The 22,707-nt window shown below is 42.6% G+C and overlaps 1 protein-coding gene across 4 annotated transcripts in view; it reads right to left on the bottom strand.

Moving 5' to 3' along the window:
- Positions 1–955: 955 nt before the first annotated feature.
- Positions 956–22,707, bottom strand: part of clu (clusterin) — a 44,878-nt gene continuing 23,126 nt past the window's right edge. For all 4 annotated transcript variants that reach the window (XM_041187995.1, XM_041187996.1, XM_041187997.1 and 1 more), the window contains 5 exons: positions 18,725–19,112; positions 14,840–14,968; positions 11,027–11,247; positions 3,054–3,268; positions 956–1,150 (listed from right to left, as the gene is read on the bottom strand). In XM_041187995.1, coding sequence (XP_041043929.1) covers positions 1,141–1,150; positions 3,054–3,268; positions 11,027–11,247; positions 14,840–14,968; positions 18,725–19,112 — 963 coding nt within the window. In that variant the 3' untranslated portion in view covers positions 956–1,140. The remainder of the gene's footprint in view (positions 1,151–3,053; positions 3,269–11,026; positions 11,248–14,839; positions 14,969–18,724; positions 19,113–22,707) is intronic.

The raw sequence follows: 22,707 nt of genomic DNA, 5'->3' as shown, positions 1-22,707 counted from the left end.
TAAACCTCTAATCATCCAACTTTCCTTCCTGCTCCCCATGCTAGCTGATATTGTAAGCAGTTTCCTCTCCTCAGGTACTATATCCCTCCTCAGAAAGCCCATCCTTGAACCCTTCTGTCATTGCAAATTACCACCCCCATCTTCAACCTACCTTTCCTCTTCAATGTCCTTGAATGTGTTATTACCTCCCAGATTCTATGCTATCTTTCCTTAACTCCATGTTTGAACCTCAGGTTTTCACACCTGCCACAACACTGAAACTTATTCAAAGTCACAAATTGCATCCTATGTGACTGTGTTAAACTACCCTTCTCAACTGCTTTGCCATCTTTGACTTGACTGACCTCGCCATCCTCCACTAACACTTCACCTCCATTGGGCCTGTAAGTGGGATTGCACTCGCCTGGTTCCACTCTTATGGGGTACATGTGGAGGAGAAATAGAATAATTTGGGTGAAACTAGCACAGTTTATTTCGATGATAACTGGTTACATCTCTAAATAAATATAAAATTATATTTCACATTTAGCAATTTTTTTGGATGCGGGAATAAAAACAAGGCACTAAGCATCAGTGGTGTCCCTCTCTCTCCAGGTCATAGAAGAAAGCTCCCTTCACTGAGCTACTTCCCCCACCTTTTCCTAATTCACTTTCGTTTTTCTCAATTAAATTATGTCAGTAAGATGGGGGGGAAAAAGTTCAGTCCCCCAAGTAGTCAGGGAAGAGTTGGTGTTGCTCCTCCATTCCTTCACCCCTTTTGGGTATCCCTGCAGCGTAGAGTGTTTCAAAATAAACTGCAGAAAATCTCAATGCCGCACTTCTTTCTCTACAGATCACTCACTACAGGCTGAAATGTGCTAGGAATGCATGAATCTAGCTAGCAGCTTCTATGTTAATCATCAAACCCTAAATGAAAAGAGAAATATTTAAAAGTTAATGAAAGCCATAAATCTTGTTTTTTGTGCACACAATAGCATTTATTTAGTAGTTCATGTTTAAGGATTTTAGCATAATGCAGTCTGCCAGCAACACATTTGTGCAGAGAGATTTTCAGTAGCTTTGTGCTGTAAACCTATTTGCTATAACAATAAGGTTTATGGAAGTAGTCTTCAAAGCAGGTAAAGTGAGAACTTGCTCCCTTCACGCTTCTCTGTAACAGAATAAAGGAAGATTATTGACACCTCTTCAATATTTAATATAGTCCAACAGAACTAAATGTTCTGCCCAATTTCAGAAGAAAAAATAATAGTCACATTTTAAATACTAATCACATTAAACAGAGAACACACCAGAGAGGAAAAAAGCAAAGATTAGTTTATCCCTCTTTCCTGTGAAAGTGGTGCAGATTTGGGGTAAGGCTTTTGAGAAGAAATAGATCAAACATGTACAAATGAATGCCGCAGCAGTACCAGCAATCATTAAAATTTATCCTTGGCAGTGGACAACACTCAATTATGCTAGCCACTTATAGAGATAGGGCCTTTGGAAAGTGTGCATGCCTGCGGCAAAACATTTCCTGGAAGATGTGTACTTGTACTTGGACAGAATACAATACATTAATTATGAATTCTGATTCAGTCACGTAAACATGTTGGTAGCTTAGCAGTACCTGTTGTAAAACAAATTTAGTATCAGAAAAATGAGGATATGATTGAGAAAAAATAAAATTTGTGCCATCAGAGAGAAAAAAGGCTCAATCTTTGGGTACTCAATTCTATCAGGTAGGATTGGGCAGGGCAAAGCTCATTCCTCATCTGATAGAGTCGCTCTGAGGCCTAACCAATTCTGGTGGTTGAGCTTCATAACAAAGGTGAGTTGCTTACAGATTATGAGCAGCTCCCTGATTGGAGAAGGACCAAAACCCAGCAGCTGAAGGCAGGTAAAACTGGCTGGGGGGGAAGCAATCCAGGGGAATGGACATGGAAGTCGGAGATCACAGGGTCTACCTTTATGAAGCCAGAGGAATCATTAACACTCTGCCCACAAAAGTCCATTTAAAATTTGAAATCTATCCCTTTTTGAACAACCTACAATAGCTCCTTTAAGCACTGCAGGATGGGTCACTCAATTTATTTTATTAACAATGGTTAGAGCAGGCGCAGTGCATACTATGCCAATTGGTAATGAAAATAGCACTGGGGATCCTATAACCAGCATCAGACTCCAATCCATGTATTGAAATAAGGCTTGTGCTTGTTTTGGGCAGGCGAGTTGGTCACCTATTTCTTTCACGTGTGGAGTTAAGTTTCAGCTACACAGCTGCACTCATGCACTCAGTTGGAAGTTGAGTTGGGATGACCTTGGTGAGCCAGTAGGCGAGAAATTTATTTTTAAAAATTGCGTACGCCGGTCACCCCGAGTTTATGGGGCAGTTGGCCAATGAAAGTTATCTTCAAGAAAGCAGATCGAATGGTCAACCTTAGCAATGAGTCCTAAGTTATCATTAGACTGAAATACATAACATTTACTGTTCTGTTTTTGGGTCAGCAAATCTCTCACCAGATATCTATGATGATTTAGTTCATGAATATCCAGATGTAGGAAAAGAATCAAATTGTCTCTGTGTTTCCAGACAGTGAGTGGGATATTGCTCCACAGTCTATCCAATGATTACGTTAAGCAATTTAGTGCAGGTCAGTTATAGTGCAGAACTGGCAGATCTGTTCTCATCCTCAAACAGGGCAGTGTGAGAGGTAGTGCTCTGTTCTTATAGCTCCTCAGATGAACAAAGGGACGGAAATTTGTTTTTGCATTTTATTTCTGTTGGCCAGCATGAACTTCTACCAGGCTTCCACCAAATCTGCAAGTGACAACTATGAGGTGTATGACTGAAGCAATAAGATTGATTTTCCTGTTCCGCATTCTGTATCAGCTTACTGTAGTATGGCTGTGATAAAAAATTCACCAGGTATGAAACTGAGGGCTTGAGCCATATTCTGTCACTGGACAACACAGTGATGCAATGTAACATGCAGTGATACTGAACCACCCCTCCATAAAATACATCTTTCCTTTAAATGCAAGGTGCCATAATGAGTAACAGTGATACTCACATGGTCTCCAGCTTATGATCTGGCAAGCCTTGTAACATTCTGTTCTCATTGTAGTGCTTCAATGCTTGCTGTGCCAGCATTTCCGAGAACTCAGGATCTTCCCAGTGCATCTGTCCTGGGACCATGAAGGTCAATGGAGGCGAATCAAAGATCTGGACAGTAACAGTGGTACCGGTGTCTTTGGATGGACCATCGTTTGCGGATCTTGACAATATCTGGGATGGGGGGGGGGGGGAGGTGTAAATGATCTAAGTCAATTCAGTTGTGTATAAGCTAGCAGAATAGAAAAAGAGTGTCGTGACCCAAACAAGCACAGACAGGAAAGGTTAATTGAGCCCAATTACAGTCAACTTAAATGGTATCTTGTTCTATCTTACTTCATCTTGCCATTGATTTCTGATTATCACCCTACTGATATCTCCCACTACATTTCCTTAGTTCAGAGAAATGAGAGAATTAAAACGTCTGTGCCAAAAGGCTATGGTGTCTGGGAGCTGGGTGCGATGAGGAGGGCCTCCAAGTTCGCACAGGCAACAGGGGCCAGTGTAGGTGCCTGGAAGTGGCCTCCCTGTGGGTCAGAACTCCATGCAGGCCTAGGCCCTCCCTGCCTGGATGCAGGAGTAGCCACATGCTGCCCTGTAGAGTGGTGGCCTTTGGCTGCAAGATCCTTTTTCTTCAAGTTTAAGATTTAAAGCAGTTGGAGAGAGGGCACTTGTCCTCAATTACAGCCTGCTGCTCTTTCCAAGCTGGAAATCCCTCCAACTTCAACCATCTTTAATAGGACACCGAGCCAGCCATTTAAGGGGGTGCCCCCGTAGAAATAACGATGAGTGACTGTTTCCCCCGGGGGTGGGTTCGGAACCCAGTAACAGTCTGTTTCCCGCACCACCACCCCACCCCCCACCTTGTCACAAAAGAGGTAAAATCCTGCCCTATAACTCATCAGCCACTTTTGTTTTCCCAGAGTAATAACCAACAGTTATTCATCTAAATGAAGGTTTTAACTTGGAGTTCCAAAACAAAATGAATACAGCAATAAACATGGATAAAATAGGCACAGGCAAATGGCCAATGTGGAAATTACTCTGTTTTGGGTTTGAAGATTGTTTCATATGTGCAGATCCAAGTTTCAGTTACATTGTTGCATTTGACATTCTGAGCAGCAAATTTGCACAGAGATTGATTTTTACTGCGCACCGCTTATCAGTCATGGTGCTGCTACAGTTCTGCCCATTAATGTGAATTTTAAAATAGATGACACATAAAGGAGGTAAGGATAATTTCTTGTATCCACACTCGTTGGCAAATAATTCTATATCAAAATTTGGTTCTTTGACATTACTGCATAAGTATTTTAAATGACATGCAAATCATGCAACCATTTTACAGGAATTCCCCTTTGTGAAAAGACTGGATTTGTAATGCACAGCACAGACATTGATATAAAACACAAAAGGAATTGTTTATATCAATGTCCTCCTACTTCAATGAGTCAATGAACTAATGCACCATCTGGTGTGGTAGCGAAATGTACAGAAAATGAAGATACAAGATAGCACAGTGCTAATTCAGACAATTTCTATCAGAGCACTTGATCTCAGTACCCTTGGAATCGGGAGGCGCAAAATCACCCAGGACCTGCCCTGCTATGTGATCTCTGCTGATTAATGTACATCCATGGATGAGGTTCACTTGTGCTGCCTTAATAAAATGGGCTTTGACCTTTCATAGATTTTCCAGTTGGGGTTATTTTAAAGCTAAGGCTAAATGTGTAAAGTAACCATTATTTAGTCACTTGTAAAGAATCATCATTTGAATGAGGTACCAGAGGGCTACAGCTGCTTGTGGAATGTAACCCCAATGTCAGTCAATGTCTTCAGCAGAATTCAGGGAAAAATACTGAAGATAGTGAAATTAAAATCACTGTTGTTGAACGCTTTCTTTTCTTTACAAAAAAAACCTCAATATTTTTTCATAAAAATGCCAACGAAAAGGCCCTGAAATTCTAATGGGCCACTTGAGCCCTTTATTTTAAATTCTAATGGGGCACTTCTGCGACGGGTAACTCACCTCCTGACTCCCTCAAGCCTGTCCGCCATCTACAAGGCACAAGTCAGGAGTGTAATGGAATACTCTCCACTTGCCTGGATGAATGCAGCTCCAACACTCAAGAAACTCGACACCATCCAAATCAAAGCAGCCCGCTTCATTGGCATCCCATCCACCTGAAAACATTCACTCCCTCCACCACTGACGCACAATAAGAGCAATGTGCATCATCTACAAGATGCACAGCAGCAAGTCACCAAGGCTCCTTCAACAGCATCTGCCAAACACTCGACCTCAACCACCTAGGACAAGGGCAGCAGATGCGTGGAAACGCCACCACTTGCAAGCTCCCTTCCAAACCACACACCATTCTGACTGGGAAATATACCGCTGTTCCTTCACTGTCGCTGGGTCAAAATCCTGAAACTCCCTCCCTAACAGCACTGTGGGTGTACCTACACCACATGGGCTCCAGAGGTTTAAGATGGCAACTCACCACCACTTTCTCAAGGGCAATTAGGGATGGGCAATAAATGCTGGCCTAACCAGCAATGCCTACGTCCTGTGAAAGAATAAAAAAAACATGGACTGACTGCACCCTTGAGACAGATGTCCCCCTGTACCTGTCAATGCTGAAAATAAATAAATGGCAGACTTAGTAAATGAATACCTTTTTTCTTATTAGTCTTCACAGTGGAGGAAGAAGATCAAGTACCAGAGATATGAGGAAAATTAAAAGTAAATTAATTTTAGATTACTTTTCACTAATACAGTAAGTAAAAGAATCTCAATGGATATTTACTTCAGAGATCATTTCATAACCTTTTACCTAAGAGGTGTTGGCATAAATAGAAGAGCTTGTTACTGAAAGCAAATTTCTGACATGTAAAGAATGGTTAGGATGTATGAGACAGAGAGTAGGGATAATGGTATATGTTCCAATTGGCTGTAAGTGAGTAGTGGTGTTCCCCAGGAATCTCTACTGGGGCCTCAGATTTTCACTACAGAGAGTCATTAACTAAATTTACTAAAGGCAGCCAGCTGGGTGGCATAGTAAGAAGTGTACATGGGAGCAGAAAGTTGTAAAGGGTCATTGAAAGATTCATGGAGTTCAATGCGGACAAGTAGGATTTGAACATCAGAAAAATCAATCTGATTTATTTTCTAAATGGTAAGAAGCTGGGGTCAGTAGAGAAACAGGGAGATTTAATTATACTTTAGTTGCATAAAGTTCCAGTTAGATTGCATCTGGAGTACTGCATTCTGTGCTGGGCATCACACCTCAGGAAGGATGTATAGGCCTTGGTGTGCATGCAACACAGATTCATCAGAATGATACCTGGGCTAAAAACGTTAAATTATGAAGGCAGGTTGCATAAACCAGGCTTGTATTCTCTAAATTATATACAGTTCAGCTGTGAAACAATTGAGGTGTTTAAGATGATTAAAGGATTTATAGGGTAGGTGGAAACTTTTTCCTTGACGGGGGAGTGCAGAACAAGGGGGCATAACTTCAAAAATAGAGCTCAGCTGTTCAGAGGTGAGGGAAGCTCTTCCTCACCCAAACAATACTGAAAATCTGGAACAATCATCCACAATGTTGCCACTAGGTCAATTGATGACATCAAAATTAAGATTCATCTATTTTCTACATAATGGAATTAAGGGATATGGAGCCTAGGCAGGTAAATGGAGCTAAGATGACGCAGCTGAATGGTGGAACAGGCTTGAGGAGCAGAATGGCCTACTCCTGTTCTTGCATCGAGTGTTGATTCTGCTGTGAATTGCAGAATCACCTTATTTAAACATCTATTGCTGTTCAGAATTACAACTCCCATGGCAGCACCCTGGCAAAGGCTCACGAATTATGACTGCAGTCTTTAAAAAGCAAGAACAACAGACTGGAGGAATGAATAATTAGACGAGTTTTTGGCACAGTGAGTTGACTGTTAGGTAGCTGTAATGGATGATTCCTGCGCTTCTGTAAAGTTTTCAAATGGAGGAGCAGGGAATTACACGGAAAAAGAAAATTCCGTTTCAACATTCAGACTCTCCTGGATGTGATGAAATGAAGGAGGGAAACAAAAACAAAAACAGAATTACCTGGAAAAACTCAGCAGGTCTGGCAGCATCGGCGGAGAAGAAAAGAGTTGACATTTCGAGTCCTCATGACCCTTCGACAGAACTTGAGTTCGAGTCCAAGAAAGAGTTGAAATATAAGCTGGTTTAAGGTGTGTGTGTGGGGGGGCGGAGAGAGAGAGAGAGAGAGAGGTGGAGTGGGGGTGTGGTTGTAGGGACAAACAAGCAGTGATAGAAGCAGATCATCAAAAGATGTCAACAACAATAATACAAAAGAACACATAGGTGTTAAAGTTAAAGTTGGTGATATTATCTAAACGAATGTGCTAATTAAGAATGGATGGTAGGGCACTCAAGGAATAGCTCTAGTGGGGGTGGGGAGAGCATAAAAGATGTAAAAAAAAAAAATTTTTTTTCCCTTTTTCTCTTTTTATAATGGAAATAGGTGGGAAAAGGAAAATCTATATAATTTATTGGAAAAAAAAGAAAAGGAAGGGGGAAACAGAAAGGGGGTGGGGATGGGGGAGGGAGCTCACGACCTAAAGTTGTTGAATTCAATATTCAGTCCGGATGGTTGTAAAGTGCCTAGTCGGAAGATGAGGTGTTGTTCCTCCAGTTTGCGTTGGGCTTCACTGGAACAATGCAGCAAGCCAAGGACAGACATGTGGGCAAGAGAGCAGGGTGGAGTGTTAAAATGGCAAGCGACAGGGAGGTTTGGGTCATTCTTGTGGACAGACCGCAGGTGTTCTGCAAAGCGGTCGCCCAGTTTACGTTTGGTCTCTTCAATGTAGAGGAGACCACATTGGGAGCAACGAATGCAGTAGACTAAGTTGGGGGAAATGCAAGTGAAATGCTGCTTCACTTGAAAAGAGTGTTTGGGTCCTTAGACGGTGAGGAGAGAGGAAGTGAAGGGGCAGGTATTGCATCTTTTGCGTGGGCATGGGGTGGTGCCATAGGAGGGGGTTGAGGAGTAGGGGGTGATGGAGAAGTGGACCAGGGTGTCCCGGAGGGAGCGAACCCTACGGAATGCCGATAGGGGGGGTGAAGGGAAGATGTGTTTGGTGGTGGCATCATGCTGGAGTTGGCGGAAATGGTGGAGGATGATCCTTTGAATGCGGAGGCTGGTGGGGTGATAAGTGAGGACAAGGGGGACCCTATCATGTTTCTGGGAGGGAGGAGAAGGCGTGAGGGCGGATGCGCGGGAGATGGGCCGGACACGGTTGAGGGTCCTGTCAACAACCGTGGGTGGAAAACCTTGGTTAAGGAAGAAGGAGGACATGTCAGAGGAACTGTTTTCGAAGGTAGCATCATCGGAACAGATGCGACGGAGGCGAAGGAACTGAGAGAATGGGATGGAGTCCTTACAGGAAGCGGGGTGTGAGGAGCTGTAGTCGAGATAGCTGTGGGAGTCGGTGGCTTTGTAATGGATATTGGTGGACAGTCTATCACCAGAGATTGAGACAGAGAGGTCAAGGAAGGGAAGGGAAGTGTCAGAGATGGACCACGTGAAAATGATGGAGGGGTGGAGATTGGAAGCAAAATTAATAAATTTTTCCAAGTCCCGACGAGAGCATGAAGCGGCACCGAAGTAATCATCGATGTACCGGAGAAAGAGTTGTGGAAGGGGGCCGGAGTAGGACTGGAACAAGGAATGTTCCACATACCCCATAAAGAGACAGGCATAGCTGGGGCCCATGCGGGTACCCATAGCCACACCTTTTATTTGGAGGAAGTGAGAGGAGTCTGTTTAACCTCTTAAATTAACAGCTGCTATCTAATCATCCCCTATTGTCATCAGAGCTATAATCTGTGCTATTGTGAAGTTGCAGGCTGGTATCAAGTGCCATCTGAGAGGGTGGGTTGTTGCAGTTGCAGATTTCTATGAAGCTCCAACACACTGCATTAATTGTTCCGACAATGAGAAAGCTTCAATGTTTCTGCAAATAGTAGTGGCAGATGGCAGAATGACAGCTGTCAGTTTTTTTCCCATTTTACAAAATCCATGGTTGTCTCTGAGAAGGTGGTGTTGGGCCAAGCAAGGATGATATGTGACATGAAGCAGTCCATGTCTAAATGCAGCAAGACCTGGACAATATCCAGGCTTGGGCTGACAAGTGGTAAGTAATATTCGTGCCACACAAGTGTCAGGCAATGACCATCTCCAACAAGAGAGAATCCAACCATCGCCCCTTGATGTTCAATGGCCTTACCAGCACTGAATCCCCCACTATCAACATCCTGAAGGTAAACGTTGACCAGAAACTGAACTGGAATAGCCATATATATACTGTGGCTACAAGAGCAGGTCAGAGGCTAGGAGTTGTGCAACCAGTAACCCACCTCCCGACTCCCCAAAGCCTGTCAATCTACAAGGCACAAGTCAGGAGTGTGATGGATAAATGCAGCTCCCACAATACTCAAGCAGCTTGACACCATCCAGGACAAAGCAGCCCACTTGATTGGCACCACATCCACAAACATTCATTCCCTCCACCACTGATGCACAGTAGCAGCAGTGTGTACCACTTACAAGATGCACTGCAGGAATGCACCAAGGCTCCTTTGACAGCACCTTCCAAACCCATGACCACTATTATCTAAAAGGACAAGAGAAGGGCAGCAGACAGATGGGAACAACACCATCTGGAAGTTCTCCTCCAAGTCACTCACAAACTGACTTGGAAATATATCGCCGTTCCTTCACTGTCGCTGGGTCAAAATCCTGGAATTCCCTTCCTAACAGCACTGTGGGTTTACCTACACAACATGGACTGCAGCGGTTCAAGAAGGCAGCTCACCACCACCTTCTCAAGGGCAACTAGGAATGGACAATAATGCAGGCTCAGTCAGTGAAGCCCACATCGCATGAATATGTTAAAAATAGAAGGGAACTTGAGAGTGGTGGTGTTCTCATGCCATCAGCTATCCTTGTTCTTCCGTGTGATAAGAGTTACAGGTCAGGGAGACATTGTCAAAGCAACCTTGGTGAGACACAGCAGTGTGTCTTATAGATGGTACACACCGCCGCCACTATGCATCGGTGTTGGAAGGAGTGAATGTAGTAGATGGGATACCAACGGAATTTGAGGAAATGGGAATGGTGTGGGAAGGTGGAGTTAAGGTAGATGATCATTAATATCTTATTGAATGGTGAAGCAAACGTAATGGGCAAAATGGCCTAATCTTGTTCCTATTTCTCAAGTTCGAGTGTATTTAGAATCGTACTCATTCCATCACACACCTGACTTGTGCCTTGTCTGTTACACATCAAGTCACTAGCCAAGAACACCTGTTCTTGTAGCCATGATATTATGTGGCTGATTCACTTAAGTTTCAGGTCAATGATTACCCCTCCATGATGTTGATGGAGGCATTCAACAATGGTAATGCCGTTGAATGTCAACAAGAGGTGGTTAAACTTCCTCTTGTTGGAGATGGTCATTGCCTGGCACTTGTGTGGCATGAATGTTACTTGCCACTTATCAGCCCAAACCTGAATGTTGTCTGGGTCTTGCTGCATGCAAATCTGGAAGACTTAATTTTTATGAGAAATTACAAATGGTATTGAGCACCGTACAATCAGTAGCGCAGACATCCCACCTTTGACCTTATAATGGAGCGCAGGTCAGATGAAAATGGTTGGACATTGGGCAGAAATTTTTTTCTGCTCTTAGCCACATTATTTGGTTCCTCAGCCCCTGTTTAGCACCTGTTTTTAGGGATCAGAAAAATTATACTTATGTTTAAAAGCTGTTGCACTTTGTTGATATACAACATGTTATTCTGGCCTTTGAGCTTTGAAAAGTTGCATACACCTGTCATGTGTATCTGCCCTTTAAACTCACAGCTTTAACATGAAATGATCCATCAGGGCTCTGTGTATAATTTGCCAGTTTAGACACCCATCCAAACTGTTTGTTCAGCATCTCTAACTCCTTGGTGCTATTCTCCATCTTCTGCTGAAATTCTTTCATTAGATTATCATATTTCTTTGTAAAATGCTCTGCCATTGACAGAGCCTCTTCAAACGCCTTTCGTAAAGGTTTGTGATCCATATCAAAACACTCTGAAATGAAGGGGAGAAAAACAAATGAGTCATAGAAAAATCCTAATCATTAAAATAACATCATGCTGCTTATTATTAATAGATGGGTGACTATTCACAATTCTACTTTGTTAATACCCAATTTAGAAACTAGCAGGGTGAAGGAACTTTCTGGGTAAATGACAAAAAATAGGTTCCCCCTCTATAATAAGCAACTTTTAAAAATCTTGTTATTTCATGGCATGAACTTTCTTCGAAGAAATTGCTAAATAATTTCCTGGTTTCCGATTATAGTACTTGGACCAGAATTGCCTTGCAGCTTCTAAAATGTTTTGATCAGTTAAAGCAAAGAGAATCACAATTAAGAGCAGAATTTGATACTAACTTATTTTCTATTCATTTATATTGCTTTTTCTAGTTTGAATGTATTCATTTTTATCCAATTTGATTCTTTCTTAACCATTACAACATCTAACTCTGTCAGCGTAACTCTTTATCCCCTTTTCCATCTTACACTTACCTACATTAAATATAATAATGCTACTCACTTCAACTATCCCCTAATGCTTTAAACATTCTAGTTTCATTCTTCATTTATGTTCCAACATATTACTTCCAGTTCATCCATTTATGAGAAAACAATATCTTTGATTGGAACTGAATTGTCCATAATAGATTTACTAGTTTAAAACATTTTGGTATAGCACCTTTCATGTCAGGACACGGGCCAATACAGCAGGCAATTGCACACAGCAAAGTCCCACAAACAGCAATGGGAAAATGGTGCAGTTAACCTGTGTGAGTTGATGGATAAATGCTGGCTAGGCTACTGCTTGAGCTCTCTTGCTCTTCTTTGAATCATATCATGAAACCATTTACATGTATCTGAGCAGGCAGTTTAGTGACTCAAGCAAAAGATACTACCTCCAATACACCAAGGCGATATGTGATGCAAGGGACAGAAAATCCTGGGCAATGCCTTGATAATTTAACGGTAACTCGCCCACTGCATGCAAGGCCCAACCAGTGGTACAGAACCTGGTAGAGTTATTGACCTAGGCACTGGAAACAACAACAGCAAACTCAGCTCTGTCGACCCTGCAAAGTCCTCCTTACTAACATTTGGGGGCTTGTGCCAAAACTGGGAGAGCTGTCTCAGGCTGGTCAAGCAACAGTCTGACATAGTCATACTCACAGAAAAATGCCTTACAGACAATGTAAATTATGCCCATTTACTCTAATCTAATTTCCCTGAGCTTTTATTTATCATAATATGGTGTAGATAGCTTGTAGCGTTTAACATCAAACTTCATCCAAATTGTTTTTCTATTGTATTACCACAAAATAGGTCCATAAATAATACCAAAATAATAAATAGCTGACTGTAGGATAACTAGCAATGAAATACTAATTCTATCTGGCTTGCAGCTATTGCTCTGGAAATAATTCCTCCTTAGAGCAGAGTTCAGAGATTTGTTGTAAGGCATGGACTCCTGGGCTGAGAAAGAAAAGGTCCATGATGTTCTATGTAATTATCACTCCACATCACATCACATTCAGGCTTCTGACTCAGACACATGAATTATTTGAAATACAGCTTTGTGTTATTTTTATGATTTTGATGTTTACCTAGGATCTTCAATTCTGAAGTAAATTTCTTTTCTACCACAACTTAAAATTGATGCATATGCTTAATTGGTTGAAATGCAAAACACAGCAATTACACAGACATAAACAGACAAGGTGAACTGTTAATAATTTAACAGATATACAATTTTGGTCAGAGCAATTTTCTTTCTCTGCATCTCCAACTATTTCTTAATGTAGAAGCCACCAGCCCGGCAATCCCTCAATACTTCACAAGAAGAATTTAATTTAAGGTATTACAAAATACATTTTAATGGGAAAGGAAAGGGCTTGCATTTCTAAATAATTTGTTTACAATATGTTGAAAGTTATGATGGGTAATAATGGTCAGCAGACCAGGAAAACACCCTTGGTTGTCTTCAAAAAATACCATAGGATCTTTTACCTCCACCTGAAACAGCAGTGAGACCTTGGTTTAACATCTCAACCAAAAGGCAGTTCAGAACTAGCTCCATCATGCAATGAAATGTCAGCCTAGATAATGTGCTCAAATCTCTAGAGTGGGGTTTGTACCAATGACCTTCTGATTTAGAGGCAAGAGTGTGCCACTAAGCCAAAGCTTATATCTAAAGAAACATATGTTTACTCAATCACCTGTGTGAAACAGGAAGGAGCTTTTCATTGTGATCCTGGCAGGCTATGACTGTTGGCCAACAGCTGAATGTATTTTTTTATGATTTCCTTGGAAAAAAGTTGGCAGCAAAGAAATATTAAAACATAATATGAATTAAACACAGTGTAAACATTCTCATTGAGGCTAGATCCAATAGAGCCTGGTCTCTCAACTGTTATGAGAGAATGCCATTGAGTTTTAAAATTGAAATGCATTATCTGAACCCCAGAAGGATTTTATTGTGGTTCAATGTGAATTTAAATTGGATATTGGCTAATGGAAAGCAGTGTTTTCATTTAACCGTTGGTGGCAGAACAAGGGTCAGCACTCTCTGAAAGCAAAACTTAAGAACAAGTTACGAAACTGGCCATGTGGGGGGAGGGGAGGGAGGAGGTTGGAAAAGAAATATCAAAATGGAGGACAGAGTTCACAGTCTGAAGTTGTTGAACTCAGTATTAAGCCCAGAAGGCTGTAAAGTGTCTAATCCGAAGATGAAGTTCTGTTCTTCCAGTGGAGGAACAGCAGCCCATCTTCCGATGAGCTTCAGACCATGAACTCTGCTATTAACACATGCTGCTATCTGACCTTTTTGCCACCATTAGCACCTGCCTTAGTCTTTAACACTATCATTACCACTCCCTTTGTCTTGTGTCCATGACATCTTTGTCAAATCCGCCCTGAGCTCCCACCTATCCCTGACCTACTTTGGTTCACCTACTCCACCCACTTTCAACAGTATAAAACCATCACATTTCTACCTCTCATCATCACTGAAGGAGAGTCATATGGACTTGAAATGTTAACTCTGTTTCTCTCTCCACAAATGCTGCCAGACCTGCTGAGTTTTTCTAGTATTTTCTGTTTTTAATTCATATTTCCAGCATCCGCAGTGTTTTACTTTACTTTAGTTAAAATTTAAATTGACTTACCTGGCCAGACTAGAAAATGCACAAATCTTCACTATGCATAGTAGATGCACTTGATTGACCATCAGATGGGTCACCTGACACTGTCCCATGCCAGGGGGCCCTTTAAAGTGCTGGCTGCTACCTTGTTCAGGCTGGGTCACAGCTTGCAGCCTCAGAGACCGGCCATCCCATCCTCCAGCACTCGTCGGGTGGGATGACGGTCTGTAACCTGCCCTTGCTGCTAATTCATGGCAATTACCATATTATCGGATGTGGAGCGATGGCGGGCCCAGAAGTCGGAACGCTGCTGACTTCCGGGTGTGGACCTCGCCGTTGGCGCAGCATATTATTCAGCCCCAGGTCTTTATATATAGCAAAAAGGACTTTTGTTAGTTTATTTTCTCGTCCTCTTTCAGAATTTAATCACTTGAATGCTTTAATTTACCTAAGGACATGAGTTCTTTGCATTTTTCACACTTGTCTGAAAGTTTCATGCACCCAGAAGAGTTCCGACGTATTTCACGGCAGATGAATTGATCCTGTCCTTCTGTTGAATTTGTCCTGTTTTGTCCATCTATTAAACAAGGAATCAAAATATCAGTAAAATCAAAAGAGGGTTTCATGGGAAGTGTTGTCTAAGGTTCTATACAAGTTTAATATTAACTTCTCTGCTTTTCAATTCTATCCCTCTAGAAATGAACAAGTCTTTTGTTTGCTTTTCTCAATTGCCTCATTAATATATATATTACTGCTTTTAGTGATCTACCCACAGATCTCTGTTCCTCTACATCTTTCAGATGCTTACTTTCCAAGCAGTATGTTTCCTCCTTTTTATATATTCATTCATGGGATGTGGGTGTCACTGGCTAGGCCAAGCATTTATTAACCATCCCTAATTGCCTTGAGAAGGTGGTGGTGAGCTGCCTTCTTGAATTGCTGCAGTCCCTGTAGTGTAGGAACAGCCCATATGCTGTTAGGGAGGGAGTTCCAGGATTTTGACCCAGCAACAGTGACGGAACAGTGATACAATTCCAAGTCAAGACGGTGAGTGGCTTGGAGGGAACTTCCAGGTGGTAGTGTTCCATTGCATCTGCTCCTCTTGTCCTTCTAGGTGGTAGAGGTCACGGGTTTGGAAGGTGCTGTTGAAGGAGCTTTTGTCAGTTGCTGTGCTGCATCTTGTAGATGTTACACACTGCTGCCACTGTGTGTCCAGTGGTGGAGGGAGTGAAGGGATGAGTGTCAGTCAAGCTGGCTGCTTTGACCTGGATGGTGTTGAGCTTGAGTGATGTGCAGCTGCGCTCATCCAGGCAAGTGAAGAGCGTTTCATCATACTCCTGACTTGTGCCTTGTAGATGGTTGACAGGCTTTGGGGAGTCAAGAGTGAGTTATTCTCCACAGGATTCCCAGCCTCTGACCTGCTCTTGTAGTGACTGTATTTATATGGCTGGTCCAGTTCAGTTTCTGCTAATGGTAACTCCCAGGATGTTCATAGTGCTGAATTCAGTGATGGTAATCCATTGAATGTCAAGGGGAGCTGGTTTGATTCTCCCTTGTTGGAGATGGTCATTGCTTGGCGCTTGTGTGGCAAGTGTGTTACTTTCCACTTATCAGCCCAAGCCTGAATATCGTCCAGGTCTTGCTGCGTATGAACATGGACTGTTTCAGTATCTGAGGAGTCGCGAATGGTGTTGAACATTGTGCAGTCATCAGCGAACATCCCCACCTCTGACTTTATAATGGAGGGAAGGTCATTGATGAAGCAGCTGAAGATGGTTGGGCCGAGGACACTCCCCTGAGGAACTCCTGCAGTGATGTCCCGGAGCTGAGATGATTGACCTCCAACAACCGCAACCATCTTCCTTTGTGCTAGGTGTGACTCCAACAAACGAAGAGTTTTCCCCCTGATTCCCATGGACTTGCTAGGGCTCCTATATACCACAGTCAAATGCTGCCTTGATGTCAAGGGCAGTAACTCTCACCTCACCTCGGGAATTCAGCTTTTTTGTCCATGTTTGGACCAAGGCCGTAATACGGTCAGGAGCTGAGTGACCCTGGCGGACTCTGAACTGAGCATCAGTGAGCAGGTCATTGCTGAGTAAATGCTTCTTCTTTTAACCAAAATGCACTTATTTATATTGAAGTTTGTTTGTCAATTACATGCCCATTCTGCAAGTTTATTAATGCCTTCCTGTATTTTGTTGTAGTGCTTCTCTGTATTAATGACAACTGCCAAGTTGCTGACAGCCACACATTTTGTAATTGTATTTCCGCTTTCATATTCCAAATTGTTTGTGTGAATGATGAACAGCAGTGGTCCCAGCACTGATCCTTCTGTCAACCTGAGTAACTACCTTTAACCTTTATTGTCTATTTTCTGCTTCATAGCCATTACTATCCACTCTGCTGCTTATTCCCCGAGTTTACATATTTTCATAATCGTCACGATCTACTATGCTGTAGCTTATCAAAGGCTTTTTGGAAATCCAAATATAATCTGTCTGCTGCATTACTCTTAAATCCCTTTTCTGTTACTTCCTCAAAGAATTCAATAAGGTTGGTCATTGCCTCTTGGAATCTGCGCTCACTGTTCCTTGTTATATTTTCAGTTTCTTGGGCCAGGATTTTCTGATTGTCAGGCGGGCGGGCTCAGAAGTAGTCGGGAAGCCAACGACCGCCCGCAATTGGGCCCGGTCGTGATTTCTCGCTGGCTGACCAATTAACAGCTAGCCAGCATGAATCATGTGCTGCAGTGCTGCCAGGCAGGGGCGGAAGGAGCGCGAGCGCTGAAGTACGCGCATGTGTGCTTTGTGCATGCAGTGAAAGCTCCCTGAAGCACAGAACTGCAGGACTTCCTCAGGGTAGTGTCCTAGGCCCAACCATCTTCAGTTTCTTCATCATTGACCTTCCTTCCATCATAAGATCAGAAGTGGCGATGATCGCAGATAATTGCACAGTGTTCAGTACTATTTGCAACTCCTCAGATACTGAAGCAGTCCATATCCAAATGCAGCAAGACCTGGACAACATCAAGGGTTGGGCTTATAAGTGGCAAGTAACATTTGCACCATACATGTGCTGGGCAATGACCATCTCCGACAAGGGAGAATCTAACCATCTCACCCTGACATTCAATGGCATTACCAATGTTAAATTGCTCATCATCAAAGTGCATCCTGGGGGTTACCATTGACCAGAAACTTAACTGGACTAGCCATATAAATACTGTGGCTACAAGAGCAGGTCAGAGGCTGGGAATTCTGCAGAGAGCAACTCACCTCCTGACTCCCCAAAGCCGTCCACCATCTACAAAGCACAAGGAAGGAATGTAATGGAATACTCTCCACTTTCCTAGATGAGTGCAGCTCTACTCCATCCAGGACAAGACAACACACTTGATCGACACCCCATCCACCACCTTAAACGTTCAATCCCTCCACCCCTGGCACAAAGTGACAGCAGTGTGTACCATATACAAGATGCACTGCAGCAACTCACCTAATCTCCTTTGATCGCAACTTTCAAATCCATGACCGCCACCACCTAGAAGGAAAGGGCAGCAGATACGTGGGAAAACCATCACCTGCAAGTTCTCCTTCAAGCCACTCACCATCCTGACTTGGAAATATATTGCCATTCCTTCACTGTCACTGGGTCAAAATCCTGGAACTTCTTAACAGCACTGTGGGTTTACCTACCAGTGCAGTGGTTCAAGAAGGCAGTACATTACCACCTTCTCAAGGGCAATTAGGGATGGACAATAAATGTTGGCGTAGTCAGCACATCCCAAGAAAGAACTAAAACTGTTAGATGGTATGACTGCTGTTTCATGCACACTTGCACTTTAAGAGTGCTTCAAGCTCTAGTTGGTTACAGTCAGGTCTGAATTTTGATGGCGTTCCAACAAAATCCCTGGTTGGATTACACTCATACTTTTCTGTAGTCATTTCTGATTGATCTGAAATGGTGTGAAACTTCTACCTGACCCTTAAAAAAAGTGGAAAGAGTTGGAGACTCCTCACACCAGGAGTTTCCACTTCTGAGGCTCACTCAGGATTCTGTGGAAAACAGTATAATCCTTTAAAATCCAGCAGGCGCCTTTAGATGCAGATGCTCCCACTGGACCATTTTCTGGTATTTAACAAGACCCCACAAATCCAGGAAAATCAGCCCTATTGGCACTTTTATGACGCCAAGGATTTGGCACATTCCCTCTTTCTAACTCCATTGAATGGTGATTAACTTGACAGTTGGCTAAGATGTATGGAATTGTAAGGTATCGTTCTTAAACTGATTGTATAACAGGCCACTCCCACGCCCAGATATTTCTTACCTATCTCATGATACATTCCTCTATCTAACTCAACATCATGCATAATTTTGTGGAATTTTTCAAACATCCGCTGAGTCATATCGAAGAAAGAGGAAAGCATCCCATGACTGTCAAACATGGAAGGTTTAAAGGGGGAAAGGGATGAATCTGGAAACAAAGAGAAGTGCTTCGGGAAAAGTCCAAAGTTGCTGAAGGGATGATCAATCAATCTATCTGTTCCATCAAACGCTCTCATGCTTTCTCTGAACATTTCATCGATGTCTTCATACTGTTTTTCAACATGTTCAAATTGTTCACCCTGCTCTGCATTCTTTTCAACCAGTGAGTCGAATTTATCCCCATTGACCCATACAGAAGCCAGTGGTGTTTCATTAAAGAACCTTTCTACCTGTTGAAAAAAGTAAGTAGTTTAACTTCCAAAGGTGAATGGTGAACAATTGTATGGCAGATTTACAGTAGGAGTTTATTGTTGATTCCCAACCTGCCTCTTATTTCAAAGAAATTGGCCTGCTAAATGAAAACATGAGGAGAATTCTATTCAGTTACTTTGGCACTTCTACCTGTTTTCAGCAAACCCACTGCTGACTTACAACCAAATCAATTGTGCAGACATGTATTCCAACGATTTATTTCTTACTACAAATAAATTATTCTGAATGTCAGGAAATTCTTATTTAGAGAAGATAATAAAATATTCATATAATTTACTCTCACTGTCAGCATGCTCACAGATGTTACAACTGCATCAATCTTAAATAGAGACAGACCTAACAGGGTCCTGATAGTTCAAAAGAAAGAGTTGCTAGGTGCTGAACCACATAGACCAGGAACAATATTTGGTATTAAGATCGAAAATTAGCTACTGCTCTTGCTCCCGATGACTATCCAGCCCTGATCAGGCAGTTTATGTGTGTGTGTTTGTGTATGTGGGTGTTAGATGAGGGCAGGGTCAGTTGCGGCTGTCATGTTCTCATCAGTCAAATTGCTTGCTGAAACCCTATGCTTAGGCTCACATGTGAAGGAGGACGAGCCACTTTAGTGAAATACAGGATTTGCAACTGGCAAGGCAGGTGGGCATAAACTGTGGGGAAATAAGAGCAGTAGGAACAAAGCCAAATCCCAAAAATTGAAATCTTTTAACCTTACAATAGATTCTGTTGCATGCTGGAACACTATTCACATTTTAATGATTGAAAAACAACCGGATATTTCCCTCAATTTTCAATCAAAATCAGACAATAGTGGGATGCCAGTGAGCAGTGTTCCCTACAATGTAATGCATGAAGTCCTACATTCTCCAATTTTGCAACAATGCAATAAGCAGTGACAATACAACTCCTAATATCAGCATGCAAATAAAACCAATGAAGCATCTTTCAGTGAATTAAAAATAAGACATTAATACATTCCTCTGTTCTCTAATCTTTTTCTCTTTAACAGGAAGGTGATGAATTGCTGCAGTTGCTCCAGAATGTAAATACCACAACCACAATGTGTCAGTGCTGGAGGAAGTGCATACTGAGACCATTGTAGGAATGTCAATCAAATGAAATGCTCTTTCCTGGAAAAGGTTGAGTTTCCCTAGTGTAGCCGTAGCTGCACCTGTCTAGATTGATAACTATTTCTTCAATTTTCTGGCTTGATCTTGTAGCTTGTGGAGAGGTTTTGAGGGGCAGGAAGTGAGTCATTCATTGCAAATTATAGAGCTTCTGCCCTGTTCTTTAAGATTAAATTTCCAATCAATGGTGACTTCCAAAATATTGATGGTGGAGGACTCCATGTTGGAAATTTCATTGAAGGTCGGAAGAGATGGCTGGGATTTCTCTTATTTAAGATGATCATTATCTGGCACTATTTGGGGACATGAATGTTATCCATCATCTGCAACCTGGTTATTGTCCAGGTCCCACTGCAGACTGCCATGAATACTTCAACATCAGAGGAGTTGTGAATGATGTTGAACATTTGGAATCATTGGGGACTAGTTCCATTCCTGACCTTATGATGGAGGGATGCCTAGAAATGAAGCAGTTTAAGAAGTTTGGAATGAGGGCATGCCTCTGACCCTCCAGCAGCATTGCTCGAAGGCTACATCATCAGAAAGTATCCTTAACCTGGTCTGACTTGAAGCCTCCCATCAATGTTATGGATTTGGCTTTGTTCCTACTGCTCTTATTTCCCCACAGTTTATGCCCACCTGCCTTGCCAGTTGCGAATCCTGTATTTCACTAAAATGGCTAGCCCTCCTTCACATATGAGCATAAGCACAGGAACACTGGTGGCAGCAGTCCCTCGATTTGAGGATGACATCTATGGAGAGTTGCAGGTTTCTGCCATGGGTCTTTCTGTGACTGAATAGGCAGATTCTTGACCATTTTTGGGTGCATGTGGCAGGATGTCCAACAAGGTAGTGGGATCCGGAGTGTAGGGTTTGCTTCCTTTTCTTTCTCTGCTGCTGCTCTGCCTCGTCATTAAGACATTTGTCTCAAAGTGCAATGCAGCTTGATGGACAAATTATTGTCATTTTGAATGACTGGTAGCAAGTTCCTCCTAGGCGTGAATGCCAATGCAGCCATGTTTCAAGAAGAGTTTCAGAGTGTCTTTAACGTGTTTTCTTTGTCCACCCTGGAATGTTGGCCATTTGAAAGTTGAAAAAACAGACCCTGACACTTCTCGAACATCCGGACACAGTGTCAGTTCACAATAGCATTATAAAGCAAAATATGACACCGAGCCGCATACAGATATTGGTTTTAAGGAGTATCTTAAAGAAGGGTGCAAGGTGGTGGGGGTGAAGAGATGAAGGGAGGGAATTCAAGAGCTTGGGACCTAGACAGCTGAAGTCATGGCCACCAATGGTGAAGCAATTATAATTGCGAATGCACAAGAGGCCAGAATTAGAGAAGTGCCGATATCTTGGGAGAGTTGTGAGGCTGGAGGAGAATTTGGAAACCAGGACGAGAATTTTAAAATCAAGATGTTTCTTGACCGGTAGCCAATGTAGGCTGATATGGGAACAGGACTTGCTGCAAATTAAGAAACGGACGGCAGAATTTTGGATAACCTCAAAGTTTATGAAAGGTAGAATGTGGGAGGCCAGGCGGGACTGTCTTGGAATAGTCAAGTCTGGAGATAACAAAGATATGGATGAGGGCTGCAGCAGCAGCCTGAGACAGGGGCAACATTAGCGAGGTGAAAATAGTGATAATGTAGTCGTAGTGATTGCACAAGAATGAGGTTGGAAGCTTATCCTGGGATCAGATGTGACACCAAGGTTGCAAGCAGATTGGCTTAATCTCCGACTGTTGCCAGTGAAAGGGATAGAGTTGGAAGCCAGGGAATGGAGTTTGGAGCAGGGACCAAAAACAACGGCAAATGCTTTCCCAATATTTAATTAGAGAAAATTTCTGCTCATCCAGTACTTGACATTGGATAATCAGTCTGATAAGTTAGCGACAGTGGAGGAATCAAGAGAGTTGGTGATGAGGTTGAGCTGGGGATTGTCAGCACACATGTGAAAACTAACACTGTGCTACTTCAGAGATCACTACGGCCAAGATTTTCTGGCTCCGTTGTGGTGGGACCCACTGCAGGAGATTTGGCAGCCCGGCCACTTTCGGTGGGATCGGATGATCCTGGCGGCAGAGGGGGCTGGAAAATCCCACCCTTGGGGTCAAAGATGTGGTATGGGACTGGAGTCACAAATCGATCAGACTGCACAGTGTTTGCAAGCTCCCTTTTCTGAAGTACATTCACAAACCAATTGGATTTTTAATGATAATTTGGCAGTTTTTCATGGCCATAAATGATTTGACAACAACAATTCAATTTTGCAACTTGCCATGGTGGAATTTCAGTCCATGACCTCTGTATTGTTAGTCATTACCACGATACTACTGTACCCCAACTACCCACCCAAATTTGGACTTCAGCAATCGTGTGAGGTCGGATAGGATTTAGTGAAAAAATTAAGTAGGGAACTG

The sequence above is a fragment of the Carcharodon carcharias genome, chromosome 5 (assembly GCF_017639515.1).
Source record: "Carcharodon carcharias isolate sCarCar2 chromosome 5, sCarCar2.pri, whole genome shotgun sequence".
Classification (NCBI taxonomy): domain Eukaryota; kingdom Metazoa; phylum Chordata; class Chondrichthyes; order Lamniformes; family Lamnidae; genus Carcharodon; species Carcharodon carcharias.
Note: the sequence above shows the minus strand (reverse complement) of the source record. Positions and strands in the feature narration are given on the sequence as shown.